This window comes from Anopheles merus, chromosome 2R (assembly GCF_017562075.2).
Source record: "Anopheles merus strain MAF chromosome 2R, AmerM5.1, whole genome shotgun sequence".
Taxonomy (NCBI): Eukaryota; Metazoa; Arthropoda; class Insecta; order Diptera; family Culicidae; genus Anopheles; species Anopheles merus.
Genome location: NC_054082.1, coordinates 15,261 through 41,927, shown reverse-complemented (window position 1 = coordinate 41,927; position 26,667 = coordinate 15,261). Strand labels below are relative to the sequence as shown.

The 26,667-nt window shown below is 34.9% G+C and overlaps 4 protein-coding genes across 23 annotated transcripts; 1 reads left to right on the top strand and 3 right to left on the bottom strand.

Annotated features, from left to right (window-relative positions):
- The first annotated feature begins 442 nt into the window (after positions 1 to 442).
- On the top strand, positions 443 to 9,617 carry LOC121588090 (protein polybromo-1). Of its 4 annotated transcripts, none has more exons than XM_041905670.1 (16): positions 443 to 623; positions 771 to 917; positions 1,007 to 1,931; positions 2,205 to 2,416; positions 2,479 to 3,050; positions 3,125 to 3,263; positions 3,333 to 3,703; positions 3,766 to 4,087; positions 4,832 to 4,919; positions 5,041 to 5,671; positions 5,763 to 5,935; positions 7,102 to 7,277; positions 7,350 to 7,412; positions 7,887 to 8,318; positions 8,591 to 9,155; positions 9,229 to 9,617. In XM_041905670.1, the coding sequence occupies exons 2-16, from the start codon at positions 801 to 803 to the stop codon at positions 9,528 to 9,530; spliced, it is 5,088 nt and encodes a 1,695-aa protein (XP_041761604.1). In that variant the 5' UTR covers positions 443 to 623; positions 771 to 800; the 3' UTR covers positions 9,531 to 9,617. The 4 variants fall into 4 exon arrangements, with proteins under 4 accessions (XP_041761604.1, XP_041761601.1, XP_041761603.1 ...); XM_041905667.1 differs by having other exon boundaries at positions 2,190 to 2,416; XM_041905669.1 differs by having other exon boundaries at positions 723 to 917; positions 2,190 to 2,416.
- On the bottom strand, positions 9,488 to 13,304 carry LOC121588091 (D-aspartate oxidase-like). 3 transcript variants are annotated; one of them, XR_006004158.1, is made up of 6 exons: positions 13,179 to 13,304; positions 12,924 to 13,117; positions 11,063 to 12,846; positions 10,926 to 11,003; positions 10,133 to 10,848; positions 9,488 to 9,866 (listed from the first exon to the last, which is right to left on the bottom strand). XR_006004158.1 is itself a non-coding variant. In XM_041905672.1 (3 exons), exons 1-3 carry the CDS (start codon positions 11,123 to 11,125, stop codon positions 9,730 to 9,732), a joined length of 1,053 nt encoding a protein of 350 aa, XP_041761606.1. In that variant the 5' UTR covers positions 11,126 to 12,254; the 3' UTR covers positions 9,488 to 9,729. The 3 variants fall into 3 exon arrangements, 1 of the variants encoding a protein (XP_041761606.1); XR_006004157.1 differs by having other exon boundaries at positions 10,926 to 12,846; XM_041905672.1 differs by lacking the exons at positions 12,924 to 13,117; positions 13,179 to 13,304 and having other exon boundaries at positions 10,926 to 12,254.
- Positions 13,305 to 15,902: 2,598 nt separating this feature from the next.
- Positions 15,903 to 19,632, bottom strand: LOC121588624 (elongation of very long chain fatty acids protein 4-like). The gene is made up of 5 exons (XM_041906767.1): positions 17,382 to 19,632; positions 16,969 to 17,300; positions 16,786 to 16,891; positions 16,545 to 16,681; positions 15,903 to 16,476 (listed from the first exon to the last, which is right to left on the bottom strand). The coding sequence occupies exons 1-5, from the start codon at positions 17,440 to 17,442 to the stop codon at positions 16,318 to 16,320; spliced, it is 795 nt and encodes a 264-aa protein (XP_041762701.1). The 5' UTR covers positions 17,443 to 19,632; the 3' UTR covers positions 15,903 to 16,317.
- Positions 19,633 to 20,799: 1,167 nt separating this feature from the next.
- LOC121588623 (TNF receptor-associated factor family protein DDB_G0272098) lies at positions 20,800 to 25,933 on the bottom strand. 15 transcript variants are annotated; one of them, XM_041906753.1, is made up of 5 exons: positions 25,777 to 25,933; positions 25,612 to 25,688; positions 23,822 to 23,865; positions 22,149 to 22,666; positions 20,800 to 21,788 (listed from the first exon to the last, which is right to left on the bottom strand). In XM_041906753.1, exons 2-5 carry the CDS (start codon positions 25,630 to 25,632, stop codon positions 21,556 to 21,558), a joined length of 816 nt encoding a protein of 271 aa, XP_041762687.1. In that variant the 5' UTR covers positions 25,633 to 25,688; positions 25,777 to 25,933; the 3' UTR covers positions 20,800 to 21,555. The 15 variants fall into 15 exon arrangements, with proteins under 15 accessions (XP_041762687.1, XP_041762688.1, XP_041762698.1 ...); XM_041906754.1 differs by having other exon boundaries at positions 25,801 to 25,933; XM_041906764.1 differs by having other exon boundaries at positions 23,180 to 23,865; positions 25,612 to 25,932.
- Between the last annotated feature and the right edge of the window lie 734 nt (positions 25,934 to 26,667).

Sequence of the window (26,667 nt, the reverse complement as noted above, 5' to 3'; positions counted from 1 at the left end):
TGTTGCCATTTTGATATTCAGTTTGACAACAGCCGTCGATATTTGTATACAGGCAGCAGCCGCAATATCACGTTGAAAATGCCGATTTATAAAGTGTAGATGAAAAATACAAGTTTTTAGAGCTATACAAATATTTGTTAAACGAAAACAATTCATTTATCATACCCGTATACCAGCAACATTCGTCGCTTTTGACAACTGCCGTCGATCCTGGTTATGTGCTCTTTTCTAAAGCCTTGATGGCCAAATGCTCTGTATGACGACACCTCCTTTCTACCCACTTTGGCCTTGATGGCCAATTGTTCTGTATGACGACAGCTCCTTTCTACCCACTTTGCTTTTGTCATAACCTGTATAGAGTCTAATAACCTTGGCTCTAGATTCTATTACCTTTATTCTTAAAGCTCCTTGGTTCTATCACCTCATCTCCCTAATCCACCTTCGTTTGGCTTCCATTATGACAGCTCAAATTAGTCAAGCACTTTCTAAGCCATAGCGTTTGTGAATGAAGCGTGAGATAAAATTAAAGATAAGTTTGTGGACATCTAAAACTCATTCGTTTCTTTAAGGTTTGGGAGTTCGATTGAAACGATTAGCTACAAAAGTTCATAAAAGCAAATATTGTAAGTTTATTGGACCATTTGCCGCTTTGAATATGATTTATAGCCGGAACGCCTCCAGTAGGAATATCAGCATCACTACAGATAGATTATAATCTTTAGGTGCTTACATTACCGTTACTGTGCGTTGTTTCTTTGTCATCATTGCAGTTAATTGCGATATAGTATCGCATATCTGGCATGAGCAAACGGCGTCGAATGAGCTCTTTGCAAGATGACGAAAACAGTGAGGAAGATGCCTCCCCCGAGCATAGTCCGGTTCCTACAACTACGAGGAAGAAGAAAAGGCTTGATCCGGTGCGTAAGAAATACTCTCATGCCTCAATAGGGTAAAGCATACAATTGTGTATTTGCCTCAATATAATGAAGGTATCTTTTATTCGTAGATGGAATTATGCCAGCATCTGTACGAATCTATTCGTACGTTTAAAAAAGAGGATGGTTCAACAATCTGTGACACTTTCATCAGAGCACCAAAGCGACGCCAAGAGCCATCATACTATGAAGTAGTTGTAAATCCTATTGATTTGCTAAAAGTTCAGCAGAAATTGAAAACAGACTCGTATGAAGATGTTGAAGACTTGGCCGCAGACATCGAATTGATTGTGAACAATGCAAAAGCTTTCTATAAGCCAGATTCAACTGAATATCAAGATGCTTGTCAATTGTTAGACTTGTTTAACACAAACAAAAAACGAATTTTAGAACACCATATTGAAGAAGGGTGGTCAGAATCCAAAACTCGTAAAATTACTCGTCCCCGTAAATTACATAATACTGAAGAGGACGAATACGAAGAATGGTCAGACTTCGATCCATATGAAGAACTTTTTGCTACTGTCATGACTGCAACAGATCCTCTAGACAATCACGATCTATATCATATGTTTCAGCTTCTTCCTTCTAAAAAACTTTATCCTGGATATTATGATATTATAGACCATCCAATTGATTTAAAATTGATTGCCACTAAAATTCAAACCAGCGCATATTCAAGCCTCAATGAAATGGAAAAGGATTTGTTGCAAATGACAAAAAATGCATGCACATTTAATGAACCTGGATCGCAAATTTACAAGGACGCAAAAATGCTGAAAAAAATTTTTATGGCAAAAAAAACTGAAATTGAATCGGGACGGTATAGAAAACCACCACTGAAACGCCCACGTCAGGCATCCAGTGCAATGGTAGCAGCCTTAAAGGAGGAAATTGACACTTCCGATGATGATTTTGATGACTCGATAGAGACAGAGGGCGACGGTCCACTTTGGCAATTATTCGATCAACTGTACAATACTGCGAATACCAATGGTAAGTTATGTATCCAAATATTTCTTTTTCTTAAATAGATCAAATTTATTGCTGTTTTCATTAATTATTGTGATGGAAACCGGTATTATTTGTTGCTCGTAGTGAATGGAGATTATATGTTGTTTTTAGTATTGGAATCATTTTTTAACATTCGTATTCCATTATTTTATTTTATGTATTTTCCCCTAAATTTCATATTGGTTTTTGTCCATTTTGTGTTGGTTTACTTTACACCATTTGTCGAATATATTTACATAGATCCCAATGCCTTAGGTGCGCCTTTGGGTGAAGCTTTTTGGAAACTTCCCAACAAACGCTTCCATCCAGAATATTACAACCAGATTAAAAAACCAATATCGATGGCTCAAATACGAAATAAATTAAAAAAAGGGATATATACACACATTACTGACATGACTGCGGATCTTTACTTGATGTTAGATAATGCGAAAAAAGCTAATGCTCCTAACAGCAAGATACACAAGGTAAGTGATACCAACAATTTTCCTAGCTCTCTGCTAATATCTTTACTTCAATTGCCTTACAGGATGCCTTAAAGATGCAAAGAATCCTGAATCAGAAGCTTATTGACTCTGGTGATCTAGAAGAGAGCGACGAAGATGAAGATGAAGAAGATACCGATTCTTCAACACATGCTTCGACACGTAAAAAGGGTCGTATGCCTAAGAGTATAGGGTCTCCTTCTCACGGGGCTTCTAGTAATACAGTTGTATCTAGAACCAACCGCATAGCACCAGCAGTGTCTCTCAAAAAGAAGTTATTATCATTGCATGAATTCCTTGTTGGTTTTACGTATGACGATCATCAGCCAATGGCTCTGTTTATGGAAAAGCCTTCTAAAAAATTGTATCCCGACTATTATCAAGTCATACAGCATCCAATTGATATGACAACAATTGAAAACAATATCAAAGCTGATCGGTACAGCACAATTGATGACATAGTGGGAGATTATCGCCTAATGTTTTCAAATTGCCGAAAATACAACGAAGAAGGATCAATGATTTATGAAGATGCCAATATCTTGGAAAAAGCACTCAATGAAAAATTGAAGGAATTTTCTGGAATAAGCAAAAAACTGAACATTGTAGGAAAAATGTAAGATGCTGTTCAAATCTTAAGAAATGGCTAAAATGTAACCTTTTTTAATGTCATTTCCCGTCTATCTCCAGTCCTAAACCGGCACGCAAAAGTAACTCATCCCCACTAGAAAATAAACTGAAGCAGATGTACGACACAATAAGGGAATACAGAGAACCGAAGCAAAATCGTCAGCTTTCGTATATATTTATGAAGCTACCATCAAAAAACGTACGAATGCACTTCTTCTTTTCTTTTTTGTGTTTCCTGTGCTAATTTGTTTAAGTTCTTAAATTTTAGGAATATCCTGATTATTACGACATAATCAAAGATCCAATTGATATAGAAAAAATCGAAAAAAAATTACGACAACAAATTTATGAAACCGTTGATGATATGGCAGCAGATTTTATGCTCATGTTTGAAAACGCTTGCAAGTACAATGAACCTGATTCTCAAATTTACAAAGATGCTCTGTGTCTGCAGCAATTGCTCATACAAACGAAACAAGCCTTGCGTAGCGAGGAAACGGTACCTAACGTTCAACAAGCGGTTCAGGAACTTTTACTGTCACTTTTTACCACATTTTATAATTACCAAGATGAAGAAGGTCGATGTTACTCTGATTCGTTAGCTGAGTTGTCAGAGTATGACGAATGCGATGGTAACAGGTAGTAACGAAATAAACTATAATTTAGAAAACATTCCTCAATTAAACAATTTTCTGTTTCAGGGTTCGAGCTATTTCATTGGATCTCATTAAACGGCGACTCGATAAAGGATTGTATAAGCGTTTGGATATATTTCAAGAAGACATTTTTAGTTGTCTGGAACGCGCACGCCGGCTTAGTCGCACAGATTCTCAAGTATTTGAAGATTCAATAGAATTACAATCGTTTTTTATAAAAAAACGAGATGAATTATGTCAAAATGTAAATGTACTTGAATCTCCAGCCCTGAGCTATAACACGATGCACTTAAGTGCTGCTGTTGAGTCTCTGCGACAATCAAAATTACTACAAGAAGAAGAAGCGGATACCGATAGTGATGCAGTGGTAAGTGTATAGGGTGTAAACACATGTTTTATCAAATATCATCGTTATGTTCTATATATATTGTAAACGTGTTGTGAGTTTAATCCTCGGGTATTACGGAATTTTCTTCAAAGATTGACTATATATCAGCAAAAGAATTTCAGTAGGTTAAGATTCAATTTATCAGTCAAAAGTTGTTGTTTTACCGCACCGATGTTATTTTCACAAGCGCAATATGATTTTTCAAACGCTCAAGTTGTTTTGTCAGAGGCTTTTTGCAAATTTAAACATGGATTTCGAGATTATTTGATTAAAACAATAGTTTTATGAGTTTTAGCGTTTTATTTATAGGAGGATTTTTTGTTAAAATGAGGATTTTCTGTGCAAAAAGCGACGAGCACTAGCGCATTTAAACATGTAAAATTTATATCTATGTAAACATGCACCGACCCCTCCCCCCCCCCCCACCCCACCTTTCACATTTGAATGATCCAATAGTGGAAAGCTGGGTACTATCACTACCGCCCTCCACTTGCTCAACATCTATAGAGGGCTACGACTCGTCTTATCGCCACCGATACCCTTTATCCACCACTGACGGTATAAAGAAGATAATGCTAATCTACTTTGCACACTCGTAGGTGGGAATGAAAATCCCCTGCCATTTTGTACTCTATATTCTTGTTTTACTATTTTTCTAAAATTTATTAATTTAATTCAGAATCATGTTTCTCTCAAGAACTGTTTTGCTTTCTGTTTTATTAGCAACCATCTCAGGGCGAAAGTATGATGATCGATCAAAAAGTATTTTCACCTGGGGACTTTGTCTACATCGATTTGCCAGAAAACAAAAGTAAGTGTATGATGTAGGCAAGATGATTTTATTTATTGTTACGTGTGAATTACGTGCTGCTTGTGAGCCAGTGTTAAGTTGTTTGTCGAAAGGAATAATAAGTCTATGTTTTTTTTTACAGTTCCTGGCATAATGTACATAGAGCGCTTGTGGACCACTAGCGACAACATCAAAATGATGAATGGTTTGTTACTGCTTCGCCCCCATGAAACTTTTCACGTTCAGACTAGGAAATTCATGGAACAAGAGCTTTTCAAAAGTGATCAACGAATAGAAATTCCACTGTCCAAGGCTTTAAATAAGTGTTTTGTAATGCATATACGAGATTACGTTAAACTCAAACCTGAAAATTTTCCCAGTAAAGATGTATTTGTATGCGAATCACGGTATAGTTCAAAGGCGAGATCGTTTAAAAAACTCAAAACATGGAATCTTGTGCGCGCAAATGACCCTGTGAAATTAACAGCACGAGAAACACCAATTGAAGTGAAACGAGTAATGTCGGTTTTCAAAGAGCGCGTGGAAAAGCATAAAGAAGAGCTTTCTGAATTACAGCTCCAAGAAGCAATTCCTGAAAAGGAGAAGCCAAATGTAGTTATTTACATGAATGGAGTTGAGGATGGTAATGTATATTACGAACAATACAATACCGTTTGTGGTGGCGTAGTGAAGACCGGCGATTATGTGTATGTTGCTACTGAATCTGGCAAGCAATCGATTTCACAGATCACTTCAATTTGGGAAACAAAAGAGTAAGTATACTTTATTTTCGATAAAAATCATCTGCCTGATGAGTTTGCTTCGTTCATTTATTAATTTAAAAAAATGTTCTATAACTTACAGCGGGAAAGTTTTGTTCCGAGGGCCGTGGCTTCTAACTCCTCCTGAAGTCCCAGGCACTGTAAATCGCCTATTTTATAGGCAAGAAGTTTTACTTTCGACAATTCAAGAAACAACTTCCGCGGTAGCAATTGTTGGGCGTTGTGCAGTTCTAGATCAAAGCGAGTATATAACTAGTAAGTAAACCTGCCGTACCTTTGACATACTTGCCGTACCTTGTCGATCGCTGGTTTAGTAGAGTAAAAGTTTGGTCGGAGGCAGATTTGATTCCAATAAATCCACCATGGTTACTGCCGACCAAATTTCAAGCAAGGATCGCCAGTCTGCAGAATAGGATCTAGGACCGGATCTTGTATTCAACACCCAGCACCATGAATGAATTTCCGAGTTTGCTCTTCTCTAATAGTGTTAGGTAAATCTAATTCAGATTCATGAATCTGAATGAATCTTTGATATGATTCAATGAATCTGAATCCCGGTTGCAAAAATTCATGAATCTCCAAATATTCTTGAATCACCAAAGATTGATGAATCTCAAAAGACTCATGAATTTCGAAAGATTCATCAATATCAAAAGATTCATATATCGAGGGATTCATGAATCCATTCATGATTCATGAGATTCATACATCTCCAAAAAATCATAGAGCTTGAGCTTCTCATTATTCTTTTTAAACTAACAACCTACATGGTCATGCCAGCCTATACAGGCTTTCGGGACTTCTTGACAAGTCCACGCAGCCGGGTTTTTTCTACGGGGAGACGGTCCATGCGTGGCTTAAAGCCGCGACGGGTTTAAGATGATGTTTAAGATATTGGGGATGTTGTTTGGTGAGATCGCGCAAATTAACTATTTTGCAAATCATACATCTCTAAAGATTCATGAATCCCTGGAGATATATGAATTTTAATGGATTTATCAATCTTTTAGATTCATGAATCTTTGAAGATTCATATAACTTTCGAGATTCATAAATCCTTGGAGAGCCATGAATATTTGAAGAGTCGATGCGAGATTCGAATCACTCATAACTGAAGATTCATATGAATAAATCTCATCGAAAAAATGAAGAAACCCAACACTAGTCTCTACCCCCTAAATTTGCCCTAAATGCCCCCATCTGTACAAGAAGTTAATTTTCCCCGTATACGCAAGTATGGATAGCTGAAAGACGTATTACAGGAAAAAAACAGAGAAAATCAGGATTAACCGTTTATTGTTAATTATATGATCACCGCATATTATTGGAATGAATATTTGATTTTTCTAGTTATATATACTGTTTTGCATGTGTGCAGCTTGACTCTAGTTTTTTTTATTTTTTGAAAAATTGTTTTTTAGGGAGGCCGACCGAAATAGCTGAATCAGATGTATATATGTGTGAATCAATTTTCGATGAATTCAAAAAACAAATAAGAAAGATAGTCGCTCCTTCTGGATTACGTAAATTTACTCACAGTCAGATGGTCACAACAGATGAAATATATCATTTCCGACGTCCTATTAACCCACCCAAGGTAATCTTTTATTACAATAAAACCCTGAGATAAAATTTTAAAGGTCAATTACGCTTATGCTCATCCTAAAAGGTCACGTGTGGTGAGATTGCTTCAGCCCAGGAGAATAAACCGATTTCGGCGAATGATTTGACGGTACGTAAATGCAAACCTTGTAAAAATACATCCGTTATGTTTGGTCTTCAGTAGTTTGACAAATTTCTTGAGTGTGTAGTTGTACTTACTAACTGACTTAACACGTAGTCTAACATATCTGAATTAAGCGATTGCATATCTAAAAGTTAATATGAACCTGTATATATTTTTAGTTTATTATTTTTCTATTAAAATGTTTGTTTATCTGTTTTGCACAACCTCATAAATATTGACTATGTTTTATAATACTGTAAAGATTATCACATAACAATGAATTCAGATTTAAATACGTACTTAACCAAAAACATAGTTTATTAAGCCAAATAAAGTAAAATGTGTTCTGCCAGATACCATATAATTACATGGAGGAGGAAATAACATAATTTAACACAATATCATGATATTTAAAAGCTGGTGTTGAAAAGTTAAAAATCATCCCAAACTGTGCTGTTATGCCCCACCTGAATCTTACAGGACATGAAGGACGACTTTGGTATCATCGATGATTCAATCGATGGCCCTCCGTCAATTGGCTCGGACACAATCATGACGGCATCGCCACATCCAACACATTCTATCAACACCAGTACCCCGTCGATGACCACCAAAAAAACAACTAAACCGGGCAAGAAGCTAGTTACAGGCTACATATTGTACTCTAGTGAACATCGGAAGACTATCTGTGCCAGTAATCCGGAAGCAACGTTCGGTGACGTATCACGAATAGTCGGAAACGAGTGGCGTAATTTGAGCGATCAAGAGAAGACTATATGGGAGCAGCGCGCCATTAAAATGAATGAAGAAAGCGCAGCAAAACACGCAGCTGAAATGGGTGAATCAAATTGTCCCAGCCCAGCGAACCTCAAGACCGAGAGTCCAATCATTCAGGACATCATAACCAATCATGTATGGTGTTTTTTTTATTATTTTTGTTGTTATGTTGTTTTTAAGTTGCTTAAACATTCTCAATGCTAAATCCTTCAGATGTGACAAAAAAATTTCCTTGACAATGAGTAGATATTATCAGTTCTATTTTGTGCGCAAGATTTTCATTGTGTTTCTTTCTAATAATTGTAGCTTTATGGCCGTCTTTACGACGTTAGACTACGAACTGTAAGCTTAAAATCATCAGTTTTCTCTATTTTATTTTTTATTTCTCAATTTTACTTCAAAAACAGGCGTATGAGTGCTGTTGGGATAAATGTGACTTTCAGTTTGAGGATCCCGCGGAATTCTCTGAGCATTGCATTGCTGAAGGTGTAGGATGTGTTTACAAGTCCTTCGTAGCCCCAACTGAACAAGAATTTATCTGCATCTGGAGAAATTGTGTACGACTTCGACGAAATATGCCTCCTTTTCCATCTGTTACACGACTTGTGAAACATGTCAAAGAAGTACATCTAACGAAAGGAGTTAGCAAATTAATCCAACCGCAGGACCGTAGCAAAAACTACGTACATTCTAAGCGCTTTACATCCGGCATACAGATCGGAAACAATGCTGGAATGAGTGGAAGTAATACAAACACCAATAACATCGGAATGATAACCTTGCAACCAATGGGTAACGTAGGAAATCATTCTTCGCATAGTACTAGCGCAAACCTTATGGCGTTGTCATCGCAAAACCCTGGAGTCAATCAAATTCAATCCATGCACGCACAGCAACCTCCATCGATGCCCAATGCAAATGGAATCAATGCACAACAAATTGGCAGTACGATTGCTACACCATACTTTAGCTGTAAGATTTGTCTGAAATATTTGTTGAATGTTTTTCGTTTGATATATTTATTGCACATTCTATGCACTTTTAGATATTTCGAGTCAACCGGCGGAACCATTATTTGTAACAGTACCACCACGACCACAGCGAGTGCTACATTCTGACGCATATATAAAATATATAGAGAGGCTTCAACAGAAATCAACATATATAACGCCGTGGCAAAAAACATTCACAGCAAGAAAAGAATCAATTCCTAATACTGATGTCAACAGACTTCCATCACAGTGGCTAGGTAAACGTGGTCAAGATCGCCCCGAAGTTGTAATTGATGCTTTATGGGATTTGCGAAATTTCATGATGAAAGATGTTATACAATTTGATCGTTTTTAAACATTATCTATTTTACTGTAGTGTCAGCTGCTAAAATAAGTTATTTCAATTTTTTATTTCACATTAAAAAATGAATATTGGATAGTATTCAAGCTATTTGATGAACTTTCTCAGTACATTTCGTAAATATATTATGTTTGTTTCATCAAAATTATCAACTTCTTTTTGTATGTAAGCAGTATCCTATAATTTGTATTGACTATAATTTCAGTCGAGTAATCGACGTTTCGCCGATGTATTGTTGCACCAAGCGTGTTACGGTTCCTGCACAACCCCATGCAAGAGAGATCCCTGCGCCGCCTTGCCCATAGTTATGTATTACTGCATGATTCTGACCTAAAACAAGAAACAATTATATATGATGCGTACGGATAATTAATAAAGTCTTCTTCTTCTTTTGGCTCAACAACCGTTGCCGGTCAAGGCCTGCCTGCACCCACTTGTGGGTTTGGCTTTCAGTGACTTATTGATCCCCCCATAGTAGGATAGTCAGTCCTACGTATGGCGGCACGGTCCATTTGGGGCTTGAACCCATGACGGGCATGTTGTTAAGTCGTACGAGTTAATAAATAAATAAATAAATAAATAAAATAAAGTCTTACCATTATCAAAACTAATAATTTCTAGTTCCAAACGTACTCCAGAAGACCTGGCTGGTCGCAATCCAACACAATCCATTACAATTGTTGCGTCTTTCAAGTGAGGTTGAATTGCGAAACAATTCGCTCTAATAGAGTAACGGTCATTAGGGTCTATACGTAGACTTTCGATTTTCTGTTTAGTTCCCCCCAGAACCACCGTGTCTGTGTTAGGAATTATGTAACATGATGCATTGGCAAACGAATGAAATACGGAACTCGCCTTTACTTTTTGAACCTGGCCACGTACAGGAAATAATTCAAGATCGTTAAAAACGTGTTGCGAATTCAATCCCAGACAATTGACAATGATTGCATTCGCCTGTATGTTTAACATTTCCAGGCAATTGATACTTTGCAATCGTTTTTGATGAAATTTTACATTTCGATTAGACAAAATGTCACAGTAACATTTCATAATCTTCGAAGGCTCGCAGGTAAACGTTGTATACATAAAGGCAACGCTTTTGCTATTCCGATAATTCGTTTGATGAGCGAGATTGAAATCATCAGAACTTAGGTACATTTCTTGAAATCCGAATACAATATTTTGCCACCACGGAGAAGTCGTGTCTCTATGAAATAATTCTATAACAGGCACCAAACAAATTCCGCACTTATCAGCATATCCAGCTCGCCAAAGTTGTAGGAAATAGTTGTGCGTTTCCTGTGCCCAACTCCTGAAACGAATTTGACATCGAAGGTTTTGATTTTATAAAACTCGAGATGGCTTTAGATGGATTTTAAAAATACTAACCTACATTCATATTCTGACGTTCCTTCTAGGCAGTACGGTCCCCATAGTCCAGCCGCAACGTCGCTAGTAGTATTGGGGCTAAAATGTTCACTAATTATATGTACTGTTGAACGAGGATATTCATGTGACAAACGAACCGCACATGACAATCCGTTTATTCCAGCTCCTAAAATAACAAAGTGTAATTGTTCTGCAGCCATCACTGTTCTTCGTTCAATACGTGAAATAGTACTTAACACTGATACAGTAGTATCAAAACACCAAATGAAAGATTGTGCGGTTGAAGCTTTACCGCCGCCTGAATCATTGCTTTTATTTGTATTATTTTGAACTGGTACTGATACATATCGACATCGGTTCGCATTGTATGGTCAATGAGATAAAGACTTAATCATATCTCCATTATGATGGAATTGTTCAAATCTCTCCTCAACCTTGGAATAAAATGTACATGCAATGTAGTAGTGATAGGTTCGCGAAATCGGAGCCACGGCTACACTGAAAATCCGAAAATTGCTACACTGGCTCCGTTCCCGGCTATATCAATTCGACGATTTCGGTCCGGAGCTAATCGGTAAGCGAAGCCGGCTCCGGACGGCTCCGACGGCTCCCATTATTCCGACGTTTCTGACTGTTCCGGACGACTCCGACGACTCCGACTATTCTGACTTCGGACGGCTCAGACGATTCCTACGGCTCCGATTGCCGACTAGCGGTTCCGGACGGTTCCTAGTTTGGAGTTTTGCACCTACTTTCCGGAACTGCTTTTGATTTTGGCGGAATATATTTGTTGAATTTACCCATCACAACCATTGTCGGTCTAGATTTGCCTTTACCACCTTATCCGAGTCTTATCAGAGACTTATTGATTACCCATAGCAAGAAAATCCGTTTTGTGATTAAAAAAATAAAAATGTACTCAAATTGTATTTTGTTCCTTAAAACCAATGATTATGGACAATATTTTACAAATTATGTCTCATTTCAAAAAAAAATTAAGAAATTAGTTTGACACTTCATATGCCAAATGCTACGAGATTCGCAGTACGCAACATACACAAAAAAAGACACGGTCAAAGAGGCACTAAAATGCAAAGACGATTAGGGTTTGTTCCAGAGATTGTTTCAGTATGAAGGAGGTCTACCAAGACTGTATGTGTATATACTTCCGTACAATGTATACAGTTTGAGAGCAATATCTACTGAATTTAAGATATGGATGATGGCATTGGTAATATATTATACTTATCTATCTTTTAGCTAGTGATTCAGGAAGCTTTTTGTCTAAGGCCTATTGCATCGGTTAAACAACGATATTTTCATAGCAGTTTTTTCTATTCTATTTTGCGTTTTTTTCACAGCGATGCTGACTAGTTATAGATTTATCTGTTTTATTGTAAGTCTTGATATAAAAGTCCAAAAATAATCCAAGTACAAAAATTGCTTGTAAAAAGCCATACCAAAGCCAAAATTTCGGAAAATTACAATTGCCACTGAGTAAAGGACGTCCAAAATGAAATGCTAGGTGAATAAACTGAATTAACTGCAATCTAGTTAGGTATTTTTTCCACCATATGCTATGGTTTTGTGCTCCTAGCGATGAAAGAAAATAATAAAAATACATTATTGCATGAACTAGTGTATTCCAAAGACCTAGCAGCAAAACATGACCTCCTGGAACGAATACTAGAGCACAATATGTAGTAAGTACCATAAATGAATGATGGTAAACATGTAAAAATGAAACATGGGACTGTTTTTTTCTTAAGACAAAAAACACCGTATCGGCTAAGTCGAGCAGCTTGAGTAAGAAATAGGCGTAGCTAAAGTACACTTCATCCATCCCCACTCTAGATATTGAGTAGTCGATCGGTTGACAACGGAATGAAAAATTATCGTACAATAGGAATACGTTATAACACTGCAATAAAAATTAGTTTAAATAAATAAGTCTCATTTTTACGAAAATTTACGAAAAAAATGACCCAGCAGACTTACAATGTGTAGAAATAGCGTAATATTAGCAATCATTTGAAATAAATTGTATATCTTAATCATGTTCAGAACATTATATGGTTTTCGATTTAACATGTGCCGCGGTCCATACTGTAGTACGATGCATAAATATGTACAAACAATACCTATGATGAATAAAGGCGAACCAGCCAAGGGAAGGTGAACGCTACGTTCGTCTGCAAAATAAAACCATTGCTTACACTCACTCTACCTATTTTATCTGAAAAAAATATTTACCTCTTCGCTTAAAAAATAAATCATTATAGTTTTTAGTAACAAAACTAACGAATGTCGCCATGGTGCACTGTTCAACTTAATACACAATATAGGGCGATATAAGAACTGCTTTCCCTTACGCTAGTATCTTATTACTGCTCTGCATCGATGATTAGGGTAGAGTTTTTAAACCAATTTTAATTCGAAGTGTGCAATGGTTTTGCAGAACCATGGTTTTGCAATCTAAATAAATTGATTGCATAACGATACAAATTATAGGCAAATCAAAGAGGTTATTATGTCTGTTAAAATGACATTACTGGTTTAGAAATGTTGTTTGTTCAGCTACAAAGAAAGTGTTCAAACAGTTGCACCATTAAAGTAGCTGGAAGTAGCGTTAAATAGCGGTCAAATGGGTGGTTACGATACATCCTTGATTGAACAAAAATAATGCAACTGTCTTCTTTAATTTGCATTTACTACAGGTATTCCCCGATACACGTGATTTCGCTATACGCTATGTTTTAAATTTGACAGTTCTTTGAGCAAATTGTGCTAATTTGACAAATCGAATATCAAATGCAAAATAAATTCTCTTTTAGTTGAATTTTAAAAACCATTTCAAAAAGTATAAAATTGTAATCTTTAGTTAAATCAGAACACATAGCTAATTGAGTGGCTAAAACCTATCACTTCAAGCAAAATTATACGAAAATTAGTTATAATTTGACTGAAAACCTCGAAATTCGACATACGCTAATATTCCAGATACGCTATTGCCTCCGCATTAATAGCGTATATCGGGGAATACTGTACTTTACATTTGCTAATGGAATTTGTTCATATACACAACAACACTCGACTATCTAACGAGTTACGATGCACATATATGAAAGATCGTTTTCATTTAAACCTAATTGCTTTTCTTCCTCGTATCGCCATATAGTTAATATTTAATATTTTAACGTAATGATTTTTAAATTACCACATTTTTGATAAATTCAATTGTTTGCCCCATTCGTGTGTTAGAATGCAAAATTTAGATATGTTTCGATTGTACCCTTGCGCGGCATCATTACTAAGTTGTTTTTTTAACTCAATGAATATTATAAATACTTACTGTTATCATTTTTCATATTTAACTCTTCAACTTTAGACCTAAGCCACATATACTGTTTATCTGCGACCCACATCAGTAATGTTCTGGGCTCTGTAGTAATGTATTCTCCTCATAGCCGATCTGTGCTCTGTGTTTGAGGGACTTGAACCTATGAGCAATTTTGAACAGCTCGTTTATAATTCAAAAACATATTAATTAGTTATTTTGAAGATAATATTTTAGCATATCAGACAAACCAACAAACATATATATTTCTTATGTAATGCCAATTGTAGTTCATATTTGAAATATTTGTTACTTAGAGTATACCAAGTACAGTGGATCCTCGCATAATGAGTTTAATCCGATCCAGTAACACACTCCATATACGAAAAACTCCTTTCATGTAATGTACATGAAAAATTAAATAATTGGTTCCAGGAACGCAGATGTGCTGGTATGGAAAAATGAAAACCGTTATCATAATACTGATAACTGGAATGATAAATATTTATAGTCCATTATTTATTTGCCATTATTACGCATCCATTTTTTTACGGATTACTGGTCATCGTTTTCGGATTTTATATAATATTTCCTTGAACATGACAAATTCTATTGTTCCGTACAAGTCATTTTAGGTCTATATAATAAAGCAAGAGTATAAAGAGTACAATTGAAATTGCTCGTTATGTGAGATTTTATTCGTTAAAGGGGTATTTTTCAGGATTAATATTTGCTACGCAAAAAAAACTCGTTATAAAGTGTGCTCGTTATGAGGGGTTCCTCTGTATGTCATCATGTCGAGGAGATTTGACGAACCTTCATAATTATTTGACTACCATTAACATTTCAAGAGTGACAAAATTTAGAAACATATTAAGAAAGCGACAATACAATAGGCTCTCGTTACACCTTCCATGAGGACGGGTAGTTTTTCAATAAACAAACATATCTATGAGTCAATGATGTTACAGTTTCCCAGTGAGTCCGTTAGTTTCCAAGTGACTTAATAATTTTAACAATCAATTTTACATTCAATAGGATGTGTAGCCTACTATTCAACCGTATTTTGTCATTGACCACCATTGATTGATGATTGTAATGAAAGCTTTCTCTCAGTTGGTTCATAAGCTAGTTTTTATTGGAAAATGATTTAACATATTGTCGTATCTACGGTGGTTACAATTGATATAGATATAAATGCCCCTTGAACAATCTATCGCCGTTTTTTATCTTAAAAGAGGAAACAATTGATATAATAATGCTGATCAGTCAAATCAACGTTACCAATACATTTGATGTAACTTTTGGTTCATCTCGGTTTAGGCACTTTTGTTGCAATGCTCCATTTTTTTGGTTCAAATTTTGAAACCTCACTTTGTAAGCCTTTTTTGTGTGTTTTGAATTTTAAATTGTTAAATTTTAATTTGTTAAATATCTATTTGTGAATTTTTTCTACTTACTTGTTCTTGGTATAAAAAAATAAAACCTATGTTGTGCACAAATTAATATATTTGCTCTACTTCTACATGCATAACTACGTATCTCCTTTATGTGAGGCCAATTCACAGAATTTTCATTAATTTCTTTCTGTTATGTATAATTTCATTGTCATCAACGATATTAGCATCTAAAATGGTGAATTTAAAAATCAATAGACAAAAAGGGTTATTATTTATGGCTAATTTATACAAACTAATACCAAATTAAAAGTAGTTCGATTATATAAAACTTTTAAACAAAATTGAAACACATAGCCGTTACTCTAGTCACGGCAAGCAAATCTAATATATTTTTTATTCTTCTTATTGGCGTAACGACCAACGTGGCCATACTGGCCTACATGGGCCTTCGAGGCTTATTGAGCATCAACCGATATACAACCTGCTATTCTTCGAGTACGTTTTTAACAACACATACAATGTAATATTTGAAATTTGAAACACAGTATATACATACATACAAATATAAATACATACTGTTACAAATAAAGAGTATGGGCACAAATAATTCAGAAGACTTATTTTAGATAATGGTTATTTTATTTTTTAACCTATGTTACTTCTTTTTAATGTATGTCTTGATGTAAAAATCGGCAAACAATGTGAACATGAACATATTTTGTGTAAAACCAATGAAAAGGAGAGTTTTTGGGAAATCACAATATCCTCCTACCAAAGGAACTCCAAAATGTAGCATAAGAATAGTAAACTGGATCTGTAATACGTAATGAAAACATTTTAAAATTGGTTTAGTTTTATAAAAATACATAATTGCTATACTACCAGCTGGACTTGGGTTATGTGCCGTTTCCACCAAATTGATTTTTTCAATTCAGGCTTAAACGATGTAAGGAAATAGTAAAAATACATGATGACATGCACAAAACTATTTATAAGTCCTAGAAGTGTTGCGTGACTTCCTGTGATACAAGATGTTAGATCAGTCAATTTTGTGTATATTTCATTTTAAGTATGCCGTTTGATTTAAATGATTGTGACTGATTAACCATAACAACATATATACCTGCTAAAAATTTTGTAAAAATATACGTAGCAGCTACCATTCCAGCATGATGATACGTATGAAGAAATGTAATTTGATTGTACTTTTTCCGCAATATGAAAAATACCTTAAATGTAGGAAAATAGTTGCAGAAAACAACAACAATAGTTTTAAAAATGTCATTAAATGCTATGAAAATCTTACCGTATCTAGAAGGTCGATAATTTTGGAAATGAAATAAAGATACGTGATGAATATAAGTTTACGCCTCACTGGGTTGTCTTTTTGATTGATCGTTTCACAGCTCCAGCTATAGTCAGGATCAAAATAAGAATTTAAACCACCAACGATGCCAATGTAAAGGTTCAAAAAGATCTGTATCAGATTGTATATATTCATAACTATAGTGAGATCATATGGATTCTGATATTTCATCAATCGGCGACCCCAATCATTGACGAACTTTAGGTATAATATTATTATCATTACGATTGGCCATGGTGATCCTAACAAGGGATAATGTTCGATTCGAGGATCTGAAATTCACATAATAATGAAATATAGCCATGCGCTAGAATCGCTACAGGTTATTCTAACAAAACTGAAGGATTACATACCTTTGTATTCGGTGAAAAAGTAATTGAATGTTTGATAAATATTTCGCAGCACCAACGCCATATTAGTGACAAAAGTCAATAAGGTTAAAAATATCCAACCTTGAAATCATGCAGAAACGGCCAACTTGTACTCGTGTACTCTATGCACGATGTATATAACCGATTTATTACATAACAAAATGATGTCGCACTGCAAGGTTTTTTATTTACAATTTACGACAACGTATCCGATTGTTCATAAACAGTTTTATAACTACAGCATATTTTTTGTATGCTCACGAAACTAATTGGTAATCTACAGTATTGATAATACAACTGTTAACCTAAACTCTCTTTTCACGATCTAGTTGTTGAATGACCAAATGTTCAATTAAGAATGAATCGCAAATCTACAACAAGGCAATCAACTGTTCCAACCAGTAGCATAAAAATAACGAAGGTAACGCTTAATTTAAAACAAAAAAAAAATCTCTTTGTCGTGGTCATGCATTGAGGGCTTGTCTTAGTTTCAACCTCTTGAATATATTGCATAAATTAAATAGCGTACGCTCTCACACTTCCAATACACTGTACCATTGCATCAACCGTTTGGAAAGCAATAGCTACTTACTAATACATAAAATGTACTATTGGGCACAAGTATTTAGCTGTTTTTTATTTAGGAGGGAACCAAGTAGCTGATAAAATCAGACAAAAGGTGCTTTACTGTTAGCAACCGTTCTGGAAGGCAAATTACCTAATTGGGTTAAATAAAAACGGTAATTTAAATGCCTAGAGCAACATAGCTCCTCAATTTACTCCTCTCTCTTGGGTTAACCGATGTTATGCGTCTTAGAGTTGTATTGTTTTTTTTTTTGTAGTTTTTATAAGTAGTCAGATCAGATCCAATGCGATATTTGCTGTATGAATTATAGAATAAATTTAGTGAACATTCGAAACCCTACTTATTTATGGTTGGTGTCAGTGCGATTTTATCGGAACTGCTGGTACAGTAAACCCTCGGTAATCCGCCCTTGATTGAGTGCGGATTATCGAATGACGTTTTGACGTCATTAATATTATTTTTTAAATCATTGTACACTACTTTTGATCGAACACTCGTCACCTCATTAAGTTGTCAAAAGTGCGAATTATCGACCTTGCGGATTAAAAATGTGCGGATTACCGAGCGTATACTGTAACTGTAACTGTTTATCGATTTCCACGGATAATGGTCCAAAATATGTAAAATTCATATAAACATTATAAGATTTACTGGTTTTACTAAGAATTCACCTTAAACCAATCGATAAATCACTGATAGAATATTTTTTGAAATCCTCAACAATAGATTTAACAATTGTTCTTTATCAAAAATGAAGTTAAAAAATATCACTAGGCTCTAGATAGCAGCACAACAAATGTTTTTGCTAAGCTGATCATCGCAGAAAATGTTCACCACGATTGGCCAACTGTCAAATTCATGCGCAAGGTTAAGCCTCCCGCCGGTTAATCCGTCCCCGGATAATCGACGTTCTACTGTAGTTGTCAATTCGTTCGGGATAAGCCCAGCTGTATATTATACCCACTTTGATTTAGATCAAGGACTGTGTAGGAACAAGGTCTAGTAATGTAGAACGATTTGACAAGTAGCCAAAAGCTCGTTACAGCAGTTTGATTCTGGAAGCCCTTTTCGATTCAAATTGTAATTATGATTTTAATGATAAATCGTGCGGATTATCGCAAGAAAATTGTTAATTAGTTCATAAATTGTACAGGAAGAGTATGTATGCCTCTAGTACAAATTTTTTGATCATTCAGATATACCACTCAGAATTAGCATCAGAAGTGCCAACGTTATGCCAATTGTTTGTAATACAGCCATTCCCCGAATTGAGCGAATAATGTGTTCCTCAAACATTCGCGAAACTCTTTTTTTTCGTGTAATTCAATATCATGTTTTTTTTTTCAGACAAAGTATGGCTAATAAACATATTATAAAATTGATTAATTTTATTACTTAACTGTGATTAATTAATTAATTACTACTTAACACAAATCATGTAGAAAAAATTGTTACCTCTGTCGTTTCAGTAGCATTTTCAAACTTTGAGCAAAAATGAAATTTATTTTTACATTTGACAATCGTTAGGGAAAATTGTACCCGAATAACGTAAATACGTCAAAATTAAAAATTCGCGTAGCTCGAGTGTCACGTATCTCTGGGATAGACTGTGATTCGTAAAGTTAATATTTGCTCGAAATAAAAAAAATATATACCTTAACACAACACTCATCTTTAGTTCTCAAAGTAATACCATCATTAATGCATGTGTTTATTTTATTTTTGTATTACAGTTTTCCGCTAACTATATTTTCATCATCGTGCTTTTATTCACAAATCTATACATGCAGTTTTCTACATTGTTATCTCATTGTAAGTATAAAGATGAAATGAATACCTTAGTAATATCGTATCTGATTTTTCGTTTTGCTGAGTCTTAAACTGTAGTTCTTTGGATATCATTTAAAAATGCGTTCAATTATTTCATTCCGGAAAATATTCGATTGTTCTGTTCTACTTTTTACATTTCGACTTAGCTATTGTTATTCGCTTGATGGATCTGTGTAAAAAATTCTTGCAGCAACGGCCCGTGCCACGCCGTCTTTTTTGTTCGCTTTTTTGCACAACATTTTGAACAGAGCGTCAATACTCAATACTATGGAGCGGGTATTAACTAATATTTATTTTCTCTTACTAATATTGGAATGATTTGAAAATGGGTTTTTTCTATTATCTAATGTTCAAAGGACTTGTGTTACGCATGTTTTACTTCATCCTGCTAGTGACCTAAAAGCTTTAACCAACGTATCAGTCCTTACTTTTTTTTCGTTCATTGGTTGTATTAGTGGTTTAGTAATAAAATTCTACTCATTTCCTTGTTAACTTTGCTCGCTTCAACATGATTGTTTCAATTGGCAGTAAACCCTTGGATAAATATTCATATATTTTAATCGATGGCAATATTAAACCATGCGATGCCTGCTTTAAATTGAATGAACAAATTATCTAGCACATTGTTTTCAAATCATCTGATAAACCACTTTAAAAATACCACTATACACTGTTTTAACAATTTTTCCGTCCAACATAATTCAACTATTTATAATTCCGTCCCAGAACTGTTATCAACCCATTAATTTCAAGAACAGAAACATTTTGTTGGGAAACATTTCAAACCCTTGGGAATGGTAAAAAAAACTCGAGAAACTTTGCGATGATGTGTATGTAGATAGCCACATATGTTTTAATATAGTGATATGAAGTTTGAATAAGAATAAGACGTAGTTTGTCAAATCATACATTAAGTCAAATCACTTCATGTCGTGTATGTATTGTCTTATAAAATACGTTGGAAAGTAATATGTTCCGTTCCAGTTGTTTTGTTAATAGTTAAATATTTTATTTGCATAACTGTTGACGAAGTAATCGATAAAATAAACGTAAACTCTATCTTTGGATTGTTGTGGCAAAGGTACAGAATAATTAATAAAAATTACACTAACTGAACGAACACTATATCTGTCATAAAATTGATATAATTTTATTTGACTGCTATGCTTTCAAAGAGGTGTAAATTAGATCTCGTATAACGATAACCTTAATTGCCAGAAATATCTATATGCAATGAATTAAAAAAAACAATGTGTAATCCAAATAAATAAATTCTACGCATTTAATTCAAAGTTTAATGTCAGATAGTTACTGTTGATGTTATATATCACCGGGGTTATATTGGTCGTTTTATTCGCTCTAGAATTTAAACAAAAGTTGTAGAGTATCAACATTCCGTTTAACAATTCGATTGCAAATGTTCCTATGAACAAAGCTCTTGTTCTTCACTGTTTTGTAAATAAAGTTCATTGACACACTATTAAAAGCTGGAAAATATTGGGATAAATTGAGCATATTCTGATTTATGTAATATTATTATAAATTAATGAAATGGATCAATACAATTTTTTAACAAACTTAAATTTGTTTCGGTGGGATAAACTTTAAATTTTTAGTTTATGTTTATAAATAATAATGTTTTAAAATGGCATATATTTTAGATGTAATGACAAAATTCTATCTAGACATTTATCGAATCCCTACTACATTTTTTTAGATAACAATTTATCTAATGCACGATCATTTTGTATCGTCCTCTCCCTCCGAGGAACTGCGGATTGTATTGTATGAAGAATTTCGACTTTTCAACATGCGTAGAAAGCTTCCCACGGCAAATATAGTTCGCCGATGTCGATGAAATATTCCTTGATACAGAGCATCTCTTAGTGCTTTCCGATCGTCGACTACTTCTAATTGAATGGATGGTGATATTGTAGGGGCAAACATTAATGCGCAATCAGTGATGCCCATACCTAAAGGGCATGTAAGAGTATAATAAAAAGAATACAAAGAAAATTCAGCTCATTCATTGATTCTCTAGATTTCACTAATACATACATAAATACATATAAAAATTTGGTATAACTAAATTTAAGGCTCTTTTAATATACAAAAAAAGGTTTAATTAAAGAAAATTATGAATGTGTAGCTCGTACAGATTTGATGTTATATAAAAATAGCAAAATGTAAAACTAAGCCGTTTGCTCTACGGTGTGACCAAAACTGTATTCAGGTAATCAGATACAAAAACAGTTTAGGTTCTTTAAACATGTTAAAATATTATGATACACACTGTTATCATTATTGATATAGGTTTAGTTCAAACATCGTACCTGTTGTTGCAGCAGGTGATTTAGGAGATCCTATTTCATCGCTTAACGAGCGGTCTTTCAGTTTGCGATGCTTCATGATGATAGCTGTGGTAGTTGTAACAACGCTACTGGTGCTAGCTCCTACACTGGTACCTGAAGATTCTGCCTTGATTGATCCGTGACGAATACTGCTTTCTGTAAACTTATTATCATTAGATGAGCTCACTAAATTTAATTTCATACTTTTTTTTGCCAAATCTGTATCGGTAATATCATGGTTATACGAATCAGATCCAGTCGCTAGAGATGACACTGAAGATGAACAAGGCTGCTGTGACTGTTTCACGTTAGTAGTATGTGGATTATTCGACGCCAAACTACCTATATCACGATCTTCTGTCGGTGAGATGATTGGTCTAAGCGAGATATCTAGATCAATCGACTTTTGGCTTACCGCACTTTGCGATACTATTACACGATTATCACAGACCTGTCTGTCCGATTTTACATCCATAATTGAAACCATGCTATACGATCTCCTGAGGGAATGAAGTATTTTACGCACATTTATTATCACATATGGATACACTTACTTACGCAAAGTATTCAAAGTTAAAATTTTCAACGTCACGGTGGTCTAGCTTCACTGCAGTAGCAATCACAAATGCTCGATTTAGATACACTTTTTCGGCTGTAATATAACCCAGGAATCGAAAGAAAATTATGTCCTTCACTGTTATTGTTGTTCACATTTCTTTTACGGCTATCCTTTTGAACACATTCATTATTATTTGTCTCCGATTTGTCTTCAAGTAATTTGTTCTTTACATATTGTTCACTATTTTTTATACGATCTATATTATTGCTGGAAAAGTCCGTAAGAATGATTTTTGGCGCACAACGTGACGGCTCAGAATCATTACTCGGTTCCAGTTTTATTTGATGAAAATCATCTAATAATGTGTTGATCTTGTCTCGTTTTGCTTCGTTTATTAATCCAATCGAAAATGTGTTCATAATACTCGAGGTATTTTTTTCCTTTTGAGTTTTACCTTGCTGGTAGATATTACTGCTTTGATTTTTTTGATATTTAAATTGTCCAATATCTGATACTAGAGATATATTGTGTTTCTTTTGGTCTATTGACAAGCACCGCTGTATGTAGTTGATGTGCCACAGAATACCGTTGCTCTGATAATATTTCAATATAGTTTGTATACTATTTGTCTTAAAATGCAAACGCGTACTGTTCGGTCTATTATGATCACATAGAGACTCCCGAGTAATGTCTAGTTGTTGAACAACCTCAAGACAGTCTAATTTTATTCGTGAAGCCGGTTTTGTTGCAAGTTTACTGTAGATTGAATGCAACGGTGCAGCTGCGGTGGCAGGCACGTTGCAATGTATGTCGCTAGGTATAGCATGGTTCCTATTTATTCTAGTTTTTAAACACGTGGTTGGAAGGTTGTATGGATTCAACGTTGTCAATCGATTGTTTTTGTGTAAAAAGGCGTTGTTGTTGGATGACTCAAACCAAGTAACCGCTGTAGAATCGGATGTTTTTAAATATCTTCCTTTAACATTCAATACTTTTTTCAATTCTGATAATGTAGTTGCGTCACTTAGGGAATGAAACTGCACTGGAATTAGTTCAGTTAAATGGCTTCCATGCAGACGCGTTTGTAGTTCAGTACCTTGTTTTCGCCGACATTGTTGTTTTGAATATTGACGATCTAAACTGAAACAAGACAAAAACACAAGAAAATTAAATTATTGAATTGCATTAATGAATTCCAAATTTTATAAAACCTAAAATCTACATAAATTTAATGATGCCAAGATAGTTACATTTTACATTCAGGCAAGTTTATGCAAGAAATGTGTAAAGCATATCTTCTGGGCAGATTTCTATGTGTCCAACAGCTATCATATTCTTTTAGATGAATTGTTTGTCGACAGCGAGATTGTAAGCCGCTCTTTTTGTTCATGATTCTACAGTATGTATACTTTTTAATACAAAACAAGGGTAAAAAATCTTATTACAGTACACGACTTTTTGACAGGTGTTGAACTCTTATGCGTCGGTTTTTTAATAGTTGCTGTGTTTTCAAAACTTCTACCATGAGGAATTCTCAGACTATTTCCAGAAACTTGAAATATTTTGGACTTAGCTCTAAAGCAAGAATTCACTTAAATTCACTGAATGCTCTTAAAAACACAGGGTGTGTTATTTACCCAAAAGCCTAAATCAGACTGATGCTTATTACTACCAAACGCTACCAACAACATCTATAAAAACAGGTCACATTTATCACCAATAATCCAATAAATCAAACCCAAATTTATTTAGAATATCGAGCATTCTCAAAAGGAAAGAACAACAGATCGATATTGGAACGTTGTTGATTACAATACTACCGATGGGTCTCTGTATCTATAAAAAGAATGTTCCAGAATGTAAACATTTCCCTGAAAAAAGAACAAAATTGTAATGAATATGCTTAAATTTACATTTGGACGGGAGGCTTTAGATTATTATGCCGTTTGTGCCCTTTTTGAAAAAGCAATAAATGACTAGATTTATGAACCTATAAAATCCATCCTTTCCTTCGTATTCATCGTTTGAAATCTAACGGTCAAAAGTTTGGAGGCCTGCACAATAATTAGGAGGTTACTACAGAACATTGATAAACATAAAACAAAACAACAAAACCCACACTTTTAATGAACACATATTGCCGGCACATGAGTCAACCTAGTGCCTGGTAACTGTTTTTATTATCTGGATGGAGATATAAAATCTTGATACAAATTAGAAAGAAAACTGCTTTACTCGCATCAATTTTTTGTAACAAACCCATTGCTTGTTGCACCCATAATACCATGCAAATATTTCAAACATTGAATGAATTAATGCAGAATTCTAATTTAATAAACGAAATTATGCACAATTTATACTTCACACACATGACACAAGACACACATCTCACATGATAGGCTGTAATTCAGTAAAACTGTTTAGCAACCATAGAATAAGAATCATACCAACAATAAAGCTCACATAACACATCCCGCTATGAGTCTCGGAAAATAAAAGAACATTACTACAAACATCCAAGCATAAATGTTTTATTTACGCGGCTCATATGACAACTGAATGAAATTGAAATTAAATTAATTAGAAAATCACTACTCGGATAATATAAAATACATTTGATTTGAGTTCGCAAAACATTGTAAAGGAGTTTGTTAGTCAATAATATACATTAAATAAATCAACCTGAGTTACCAAACCACAGAGGAATCATTGCGCAACCACTAGATACAACGCAGGTAATATTGTCGTGATACGTAATTACCTTATACTTTGGGTAAAAATTACATCGCATCGTAAAATAAAACATAACGACATATTCAATTGATTCAACAGTTTAATGTTTGCCAAGTTTATGTCAGAATCAATGCTTTGTTTATACTATCTTACCATTAATTTGTTCCTATTCATTACGATACACCTGTATATTCATCTCTTTGAGCGGTATACAAATGCAACTAGTAAATCTGTAAATTGTTCATAACCCAGATTGTTAAATAATACAATTTTTTTACAAAAACTTTGCAGTAATGCAATTCCACAATAACACTTAACTTTACATCATAATAACACACTAACTTTTAGATTGTGGCTTATATATTTGCTATTTGGGCAGCACGTGGATATTGACCGGTTTGTATCATTTCGTGTAATGTAATTCTTAGATGAAATTGAGTGCAAACTCGAGTTTCTGACAATGAGCCACACATGCCACTTGTACCCACACATTTAAAGCTAATCTGAGCATGCGCATTAACACATTGGTTAGAAATGCTCAAACACATGCAAAACGTCTCAAAGCTCACTAAAACTATCATGAGAAAAAATCAACTCATACAAACATACGTATGTACGGTACTCATTGTACCGGTACATCGTTGCATAGGTGTTGTGCATACCTGTTGAAGGACAATGAACAGAGTTCACTTTGTTTTATATAGAAGTTGTGTGTGTGTGTGTGTGTATGTGTGTATGTGTGTGTGTGTGTGTGTGTGTGTGTGTGTGCGTGCGTGTGTGTGTGTGTGTGTGTGTGTGTGTGTGTGTGTGTGTGTGTGTGTGTGTGTGTGTGTGTGTGTGTGTGTGTGTGTGTGTGTGTGTGTGTGTGTGTGTGTGTGTGTGTGTGTGTGTGTGTGTGTGTGTGTGATATATTGTTATTCCTGACATTTGCAACCTGGATCGATAAACTATTGCCAGCAATTGACACCTGTACATATTTTATTTGCATTGCTCCAATTAATCCTACAATGCTAACATTTGGGCCGGTCTCGTGGTACAGTCGTCAACTCTCGCGACTTAACAACATGCCCGTCATGGGTTCAAGCCCCGAATAGACCGTGCCCTTATACGTAGGACTGACTATCCTGCTGTGGTAACAATAAGTCACTGAAAGCCAAGCTCACTTCACTAGTGGGTAGAGACAGGCCTTGACCGACAGCGGTTGTTGTG